Here is a 9,883-nt window from a genome sequence, read left to right on the forward strand (position 1 = left end):
TCACTGATACCTGGTAATATAATTTCAGTTTTGAGTGGACACTTCATTTTGAAAATGTTTTTCCACATTTACCTATAATTTTTTTTAAGTTTGGGGCAGGGGAGGGGCTTAATGGCAGAAAGCTGGCCTTTTAATCTTTTAATGCTGCAGCAACTATACACCACCAGTGAAGGATAAGGCCCCTTCTGCTACCTCCCCATGAACGAAGTCAGGAACGCTGCACTCAGAAGAGACCATAATCCTCATCAAGCTTCCTTCAGCCACTATATCAGGACAGTTAATGTTCCCGTTGAGTACAGTTGGATTCTTCAGCATTCCTAGATCCAAAATGCAGTCTGTTTTTATGCCATGCCCACTACAGAACCTCAGTACAAAAGACCAACATTCTTTCAAGGTTTTGAAGCAAACAGCCACTCCAGCCGTTTCCCCAAATGCTGCACTTTAAGAAAACCCCATGGAGACAGACAAGTTAATTTGAGACTGACAAAACGTTTAATGTATACTTTGTTTCTACTGCACACTGCATTATTTACAAGCATCATAGGAGTAGTATGAAACCATTTCCTTAGAATCCAAGACTGAAAAATCCACATTCATTCTTTGTTGAAATCTAGTTCAAACTTTCTCCATTCAGAATTCAACCTCTTTCCAAGTCCCACCCCCACCGTCAAATACCAATTGTTCATTGGCGCAACAGGGTTGCCCCAAAAATGCTTTACATTGCATCCAAACCTTCCTTTTAACTCTGACTTTTCATACAGTGAGACAGCAAGTCAGCCACATGCACAATAATTACCCGACATCTCAATTATATTTAAGGGAAACAGGGTTGAGATGATTGCTTCCAAAACATTTATTGGGGGGGGAAATTCAAATATAAATTTAAGTTCAAGACATTGCACAAGATACGTTAAGAAAAAAATGGGTGGCTTCGCAATCATAAGTTGGAGATGCCCATAACACAATAGACTGTTTAGCATCTCTCAACTTCAGTCTTGAAGGAAGGTCTTATCAGAGAACTGAGAGCAAGGGCCGAGACACCTGGGACCAGGCCAGCAGCTACCTTCAACATCTGAAGAAGTCTCTTGGCTATCACTGCTCTTCTCTCTGTGGACTGATACACAACACAAATGTCACTCAAGTCCAACTGGCATAGAGAAAGAAATAGAAAATCAGAAATTCCACAGCTTGCTAAACAGGTCCTAGTGCTGCTCAGGTACCACAAAGCTGATGCAGTTTTTTTGTCTCTATTTTGTGACATTTAACCCTTGCTCCATCTCACTGCATCGCCTGCAAGGGTTGTCAATCCTTTTCATCTGATTTGAATTCTCTCCTGATAGAGCAGATCTCTGCTCTAAAGATGCAAATGACAATCTCATTGGCTAGAGTTGAATTTTTTTAAATTCCAAGTTCTGGTGCTAATCTCACCTCCACTACTGCCCCAATGTGGAAAAGCATCTCCACACAGCACTTGTTTTCCCCCTAATTCACATGTTTGTGCAGTGGCTGGGAAAAAAAATCTTCAGTCTTGAAGCAAAACCTGAATTAAAATATTTAAGTTTTGACAAGGGAGCCAGGTCTTAATATGGAAAAATAAATACAATAAAAAGTGAAAACGTTGCAAACTTATTATTATTGGGTGCAAACTTAAATTTCAGCTCAGTTCATTTCTTTTCCCTTGAAGCACAACTTCACGTTGCATTTGTTCCAACATTAGAACATCATCATCATTTTATAATTCTCCCTCTTTCTAATCAAAATTTGAGAACAATGCTAGTTTCAATCTCAGATAACACTTGTTCCAGGGAGATTCTTCATGCAGATTCCCCTAGTCCTGTTGGCAGTGATTGTTCCCTTCTGGAGGTAGCTCTGCAGCAGTGCAACCGAGGGCTGAGGCTCTCAATGAATAATCCTAGAACACATCAGCTTCCCAGGTTGGAGCTAGAAGACTGCCCCGCCAGAAGGCATCAAAATATTTCAGTCTTCCAGTGATTAAAATGACAACTCTCAAAATAGTACTTCTTTTTTCTCACACAGGCTACAAGCAGGAAACACAGCTTCTCTGCAACTGTCACCACCTGCGTCATCAGCCATGTGGAATTAAAATGAATAAGGAAGTTTTCCTCCCCCCCCCCCCTTTAAAATTGAGCACTACACCTCCATACAGACCTCAGACCCACAGAATGGATAAAAGTCAAAGAAAACAGCTACAGTGACAGATGATCTTCCCAAAGTGGAAATTATACCATGCATTTGGCACAGCTAACATGAGAGCCATCTTCACAATTATTCATACCTCAAGCTCAGCGAGAATCAGAGGGCTCAAGTACGAATCTGCCAGTTGCTTCAGAGTGTACATGTCCACTGACTGGTGTTTAACAGACTTGTCTATACAAAAAAAAAACAGAAACAACATCTGAATTGCAATGCCAATGAATATTTACCCATACAAATTTGGAGTTTTAACTCCTGATTACACTGCGGACTCCCCATAATTAACCTTCAGTCAGTGAACACAACTTTACAGATGCCATAATTCTACTGTAATACTCAATGCTTTTCTACTACCACTCCTGTTCTGTAGAATCTGACCTTCACATGTGGCTTCATCATTCCATGCCTTCACTCATTTTCTCACCAAACTTGACTAATCTGAATTTGATTTTGTGTCTGTTTGATTTCAAGATTAGATTTCAATTGATTACATTTTCAAAACTGAACTGCAACTGAGAAGTCAGCATTATCCAAGATTAAAAGCAAATTGAGAAGGCAAGAGTCAAAAAAAGTCCCAGTGGTCTGATTATGTAAAATTTGACTTGAAGAGTGCAAGAGAAATGAAAAGGCAAGGGGTTCCACGAGTGCGCTACAAAAAATTCACACTCTTTTCATTGAACTGAACTTACCCCCAGCTGCCAGGAAGCAAACTTTTCCAAGAAAGTAGTTCACATCAACATAGGCCAATGATGACCTCACAGTTTCTACACTGAAATTAAGAACAAAGTTTAATGTTCAATTTCTTTAGTTAGTACTTGCTACATAGGACAGGACAGAGAAACTGTACAACAATGCATGGATTTGATGGAAGTTCTCTGAAGTTTGGTTCTGACTTTATAGCGTACTCCTTGTGTAAAAGCAGAGCCACGTTAATATGTCACCTCCCCAACACTCAACTTTCGATTTATTCTCCATGTTTATATTGTTCTCTCATCATGAAGGCCAAAAGTGACTGTCAGCAGTCTGATGTGGCAAATCTTCCTTTCCTTAGCATCTTTATCAGAATGTCACTTTTGCCAAATACTTAAAATTCAATTCTCAAATACAGATAAGTTGCGCTATTATTGGCAATTACACTGTTGGGATCTCAAATGAGAATTTTCTACTTGCCCTCAACCTGCATAAATCTATCAGGTAAAAAAAAATCAGGGCAAACTTTCAAGTACATTGTGAATGAGAAAAACTATATCACCTCTACTCAGCTAATTCTGGCACCAATTAACAACGCAAAAAGAGTGATCCTTTCAACAGAGGAATACCAAATTATTCAGTTCCATCAGTTTAGTGTGTTGGATCTGATAATATTAAAGCAAAAATATCACACTGAATTCAAAACCATAATTTAACCAATAAGTTGTTAATTTTTCAGGCCTTGGCTCAATGATGGAACTTTTGTCCTGTGAACTAAAAGGGCAGGGAATCAAGACCTCAAAACGTGAGTATGTAACCTAAACTGACAGCAGTGTATTAAGAGGCCATAAATTAAACACCAGCAGCACTCTCCTGGCGGACATTCACTGCCAACTAATGTTGGCTAACTAGTTATTTAACCCAACATTATTTATGCTAGACAAACTGACAACAAAATACGACAACATTTCAAAAGCATTTCATCAAGCATATTAGCATCTTGGACCATCCTAAGGCCATGAAAGTTGTTCTAAGATACAAGCCTGATTTTTTTTGTTATATTCAAACCAGGAAAAAAAGAACCAAGCTTGAGATTAGGATGTTACTTAGAAACTGGGAGAAAGTAAAGCTAAAATAATAAGTTCAAATAAGAAAAGAAATGAAAACCAGAACAAGCAAACAACAAAAATATGAATTCAGTGGGGAGGTTTATTCTGCCAACGTAGAGTTAACACAACACAGATGCATCACAGCTCGGTATGGCAACTGCTCTGCCCATGGCCGCAAGAAATTATAGAGTTGTGAAGGCAGCCCAGTCCATCACGCAAACCGGCCTCCCCTCCACTGATTGCCCCCAATTCTCACTCCCTCAGGAAAACAGCGAACATAATCAAGGACACCTCCTACCCCAGTCATTCTCTCTTTTCTCCCTCTCATTGGGCAGAAGACACAAAAGTTTGAGAGCAGGTATCACCAGGCTCAAGGACACTTCTATCCCGCTGTTATCAAACTCTTGAATGGACTTCTCATACGCTAAAAGATGAACTCTTGATCTCTCAACCTACCTCATCCTGGCCCTTACACTTTATTTATCTGCCTGCACTGTACTTTCTCTGTAACTGTGACACTATATTCTGTATTCTGTTTTCCCTTTTTACTACTTCAATGTACTCATGCATGGAATGGTCGGTCTGGATGGCACGCAAACAAAAGCTTTTCACTGTATCTCGATACACGTGACAATAATAAAACCAATAATAAACCAATATGTTACTACTTCAGTATGTTGTGTGTTGTTCCAACAAAAGGTTGCAGAAGTGTTTCAAAATAATCCATTAAGTTAAAGGCATAAACTGAAGAAACACTAGTCCCCGCTTCCTACGTCAACAACATAACTGATACGAACTACTGTTGTTTCCTTGACCAATGTCTGTTCAGACACATTAAGTGGCTCGGATCCCTCTTCTTATCAGCTCACAATATCCCCAGATGCTTCATTAAAACCAGTGACCCACTGCCAAGGAATAATAGATTGAGACACTAGAGACTGCAGATGCTGGAATCTGGAGCAAAAAACGAGCTGCTGGAAGAACTCAGGTCAGACAGCATTTGTGGAGGGAAACGGACAGTTGACGTTTTGGGCCAAGACCCTTCATCTGGACTGAAGGAGAGGAGATAGCCAATATAGAGGGGTGGGGAGGGGTAAGAGCTGGCAAGTGATAGAGGATCCAGGGGAGGAGGATTGAGTTTCTGTCATTGCTGTTCTCTAGGAACTGTGAAATATACCTCAGTAAGATTTACACAAATGGATCAAAGATGTTCTGGTTTTAAAGATCATTACAACTCACCTGTGCTGACTACGCATATCCATTAGGAACACAATGAGGTCTATCCGAGGACGGGTGTGGTCATTTTCCACTGGTAATGGCAGACATTTTGCTAAATGGCTAAAAAAAATTAGATATATTGTAAGTTTTATAATAAAACTGAAGGCATGTGTTAGATAATATTTTCTCAGTGAAAAGGTCAATGAACACTGAATTTACTGAAAGAAAATTAACAGGGGAAATTCCGCAGCTATAGTTACTGTTAACTCGCACTTGTCAGCCCCAACAGACCAGTATACAGGAAGTATATTTCCAGCCTTCAGCCCAGGCTAAACACTACATTGGGGAAGGGATGAATGCTTTTTGTAATTACCTGATATTTTAACAATTATACTGTTATATATAGAACCATAGAACAATTCAACACAATACAGGCCCTTTGGCCCACCATGTTGTGCCGACCTTCAAACCACACCTAAGACTATCTAACCCCTTCCTCCCACATATCCCTCTATCTTAAACTCCTCCATCTGCTTATCGAACAATCTCTTGAACTTGCCCAACGTATCAGCCTCCACCACCACCCCAGGCAGCGCATTCCATGCACCAACCACCCTCTGGGTGGAAAAACCTCCCTCTCACACCTCCCTTGAACTTCCCACCCAATACCTTAAAGCCATGCCCTCTTGTATTGAGCATTGGTGCCCTGGGAAAGAGGCGCTGGCTGTCCACTCTATCTATTCTATATATCCTACAATGTTAAAATGAGAAAATATCCCAAAGAAAGCTGCCCTCACTTTTTGTAAAGAGATGACACAGTGCTGGTTCAAAGCCAGAGTCATGAAGAACTAGGACACTTGTTCCTCCAGCCTGACCCACATTCAATGATATTATGGCTGATCTACATCCAACTTCATCTAGTCCCTGTCTATACAATGGTACCTTGCTTAGCTCCCAGCATGTGCTGAAAGGGTCATTGTGTACACAGAGAGATAAATGCTTTACTGACAGCGATGCTGGTCTGGGAACTTGGTGACATCCCCCGTCCTCACCATTGCTGTGCTGGGAAAACGACACGAATTCAGGGCCTCCATTCATGTTGCTCTTGCAGCAATGAATTGCCCACAGCTCATTACAGAGAAGCTGCCATTGAAGGTTGGTGTGGGAAAACTGGGATGAGCCACTGAGCACCGCCGAGGTGTGGCAGTGATGGCTGCATCCTAGTGAGTGCAGGCCATTGCTAAGGAACAGCAGCACTCACCAGGGTGTTGACATACCATCTGGGGTTGCTTAATAGCAAGATGTCTTACTGAACACGAGAACATCATAGGACATCTGGCCCCCCCAAGTCTGCCCTGCCACTCAATATGATCATGGCTGATCTTCCCCAGGCCCCAACTCCTCCCTATGGCCCTCAATTTTCTGATTTTCAAAGATTTTTTTTCATTTCCTTGTTAATTCCACCCCCCACCACAGTGATCTAGCCTCCACAATGCTTTTGAGGGCAGAGAATTCCAGAGATTCACCACCCTCTGAGAAAATAATTTATGTGCCTCAGTGAGTCAGGCAGCATCTGTGGTGGAAATGGACAGTTGATGTTTCAGGTTGAGTCCAGATGAAGGGTCTCGACCCAAAACATCAACCATCCATTTCCCTCCACAGATGCTGCCTGTCGCACTGAGTTCCTCCAGCACTTTGTTTGTTGCAAATTTTTAACAATTTCCTCTTTCTTGCTGCCTGTATCAGAACTGGCCATTTCTGACCATCATCCACCTGTGATCTAGGCTCAGTTTTTCTCCATTGGAATAGTCTGGTCAGCTGGGCACATCCCACAGCTCTGCCATTAGCAACATATACCACACACGGAGCAGAATCTAACTGCCACAGCGAGTTATCTGGTCTCACCCCAACAGAGAGATTCTCTTTGTTCTACCCATCCCTCCCCACCATCTGTTACTGAAAATGAATTTGTTCTGACATTCCCAGTTCTGACAAAGGATTTTCAACCTGAAATGTTAACTCAGTTCCTCTCTCCACAGATGCTGCCTGAGCAGCCAAGTCTTTCCAGCATGCTCTGTTTTGTCTCAGACTTCCAGCACTTGCAGTTTTTTTAATTTCCAAGTCAAGTTTATTGTCATTTGCACAAAGGTGTTCAAATGTTAAAGGAATTAGATAAAATAAATAAAGCATTTGCTGAAAAATCCAGAACAAGAGTACAAGGTCCTGAAGTAATAGCTAGGCCATTTAGGATTGAAATCAGGAAATGCCCATGACTTGATTGAATGACAGGACAAATACTTTCTCCAAAGTTTTGAAGCCATTGACACAAATGCAGTATTTTTGAAACAAAGACAACCCATTACCCCAACATGGCTCAATGATTATCAGACTGCCACGGAGTTGAACTGATTTTGGAGTGTCTGTAATCAGCAGAACTTACACATTCACTTCAAAGGACTTGTTCTCCTTCAGAATCATTGCCGCAAGCTGGTCGAGAGGAAGACCTTCAGCTCCAACTAACTGCAAAGAGAGAAATACTTCAATTGTAAATTTAACTCACCCTTCAGGTAGCAACCCCTGAAGTAATGCTTTCCAGATTGAAGACAAATTCCAGACTGCCCTGCCCTGCCCTCACACCTCCTCAGCAGCAGGCTCAGAGACACATCCAACCAGGCTGCGGAGATAAGAGGACAACCACAACACCTGATCACGTCCTCCCCACCACCCTCCTGCCTCTGATCAACACACTGGGGTGTATGCAGATGTTGAATGTGGGGGGAGGGGAGGGGGGAAAGGGGCAGAGGGGGACGGGAGGGAGAGAGGGGAAGGGGAGGAGGGGAAGGGGAGGAGGGGGGAGGAGGGGGAAGGGGAGGAGGGGGGAGGGGGGAGGAGGGAAGGGGAGGAGGGGGGAGGGGGGAGGGGGGAGGAGGGAAGGGAGGAGGGAGGAGGAGGGAAGGGGAGGAGGGAGGAGGAGGGAAGGGGAGGAGGGAGGAGGGGGGAGGGGGAGGAGGGAAGGGGAGGAGGAGGAAGGGGAGGAGGGGGGAGGGGAGGAGGGAGGGGAGGGGAGGAGGGGGGAGGAGGAGGAGGGGGAGGAGGAGGAGGGGGGAGGAGGAGGGGGAGGGGAGGAGGAGGAGGGGGAGGAGGGGGGAGGAGGAGGGGGGGAGAGGGGGAGGAGGAGGAGGGGGGGGATGAGGAGGGGGAGGAGGGGGGAGGAGGAGGAGGGGGGAGGAGGAGGGGGGAGGAGGGGGGAGGAGGAGGGGGAGGAGGAGGGGAGGAGGGGGAGGAGGAGGAGGGGGAGGAGGGGGGAGGAGGGGGAGGGGGAGGGGGGAGGAGGGGGAGGAGGGGGAGGGGGAGGGGGGGGAGGAGGGGAGGGGGAGGGGGGAGGGGGGAGGAGGGGGGGAGGGGGAGAGGGGAGAGGGGGGAGGAGGGGGAGGAGGGGGGAAAGGGGCAGAGGGGGACGGGAGGGAGAGGAGGGGAAGAGGGAAGGGGGGAGGGAGGAGGGGGAGGGGGAGGAGGAGGGGGAGGGGGGAGGAGGGGGGAGGGGGGGGGGGAGGAGGGGGGAGGGAGGGGGGGAGGGGGGAGGGGGGAGGGAGGGGGGGGAGGGGGGAGGGAGGAGGGGGGAGGGAGGAGGGGGGGAGGGGGGAGGAGGGGGGAGGGGGAGGAGGGGAGGGAGGGGGAGGAGGGGAGGGAGGGGAGGGAGGGGGGAGGAGGGGGGAGGAGGGGGGAGAGGGGGGGGGGAGGGGGGGGAGGGGAGGGGAGGGGGGAGGGAGGGGGGAGGAGGGGGAGGGGGGAGGAGGGGAGGGGGGAGGGGGAGGGAGGGGGGAGGGAGGGGGGAGGGGGGAGGGGGAGGGGAGGGGGGGAGGGGGGAGGGAGGGGGGAGGAGGGGGGGGGGAGGGGGGGGGAGGAGGGGAGGGGGGAGGGGGGAGGGGGGGGAGGAGGGGAGGGGGGAGGGGGGAGGGGGGAGGGAGGGGGGAGGGGGGAGGGGGGGGGTCCGCACCAGGACACTGGCGGTGCTCAGGTCCGGGTGCTTGTTGAGCGGCCGCAGCACCGCCATCTCCCGCCGCCGGTTTGAAAACAACCGCTCCCCGCGCGCCGCCACGTGATATGCTAATCGAAGTGACGTCATTCCGTAACGTCATCGGGACCGGGTCATTGACTCCGCCTGTCCGGGAGGCGAGCGCCACAGCGACGCCTGCGGCGGGGCGGACCGCAGGCTGCGGGCTCTGCTCCCGGGCAGAGCGAGGGCTGCGCGGGGCAGCTGTCCTTCGGCCACGTCCCGATGCCTCTGCTCGTCTATCCCCCCGTCCATCACGTCCGAACGTTCAAAATCCTGGAAAGTTGAGCTGCCGGCCCTGCCTTTCATTCTACCAGGCTTCTGTGACTGCAGTGATATATCCCCATGTGCTGATCATTGCTCTGAGTTCATCAGTCTCACCTGTCAGCTCCCAGCAGTGAAATAGAAGCAGTTTAACCTCCCACTTGTAAAGTCAGAGAATACCGGGTTGTACAAGACAGAAATAGGCCCTTCGGCCCACTATGTCCAGACTGATTTTTTCCCATCTACACGAATCCCATTTGCCTGCACGTGAATTGGAATTGGTTTATGATTGTCCCATGTACCGAAGTACAGTGAAAAACCTGTCTTGCATATC

The 9,883-nt window shown here is 47.2% G+C and overlaps 1 protein-coding gene across 2 annotated transcripts; it reads right to left on the minus strand.

Annotated features, from left to right (window-relative positions):
• Window positions 1–469: 469 nt before the first annotated feature.
• pane1 (proliferation associated nuclear element) lies at window positions 470–9,320 on the minus strand. 2 transcript variants are annotated; one of them, XM_052043380.1, is made up of 6 exons: window positions 9,229–9,320; window positions 7,672–7,751; window positions 5,253–5,351; window positions 2,904–2,983; window positions 2,297–2,388; window positions 470–1,114 (listed from the first exon to the last, which is right to left on the minus strand). In XM_052043380.1, the coding sequence occupies exons 1-6, from the start codon at window positions 9,283–9,285 to the stop codon at window positions 974–976; spliced, it is 549 nt and encodes a 182-aa protein (XP_051899340.1). In that variant the 5' UTR covers window positions 9,286–9,320; the 3' UTR covers window positions 470–973. The 2 variants fall into 2 exon arrangements, with proteins under 2 accessions (XP_051899340.1, XP_051899341.1); XM_052043381.1 differs by lacking the exon at window positions 9,229–9,320 and adding an exon at window positions 7,869–8,017.
• Window positions 9,321–9,883: the final 563 nt, after the last annotated feature.

The sequence above is a fragment of the Pristis pectinata genome, chromosome 33 (assembly GCF_009764475.1).
Source record: "Pristis pectinata isolate sPriPec2 chromosome 33, sPriPec2.1.pri, whole genome shotgun sequence".
Lineage (NCBI taxonomy): Eukaryota > Metazoa > Chordata > Chondrichthyes > Rhinopristiformes > Pristidae > Pristis > Pristis pectinata.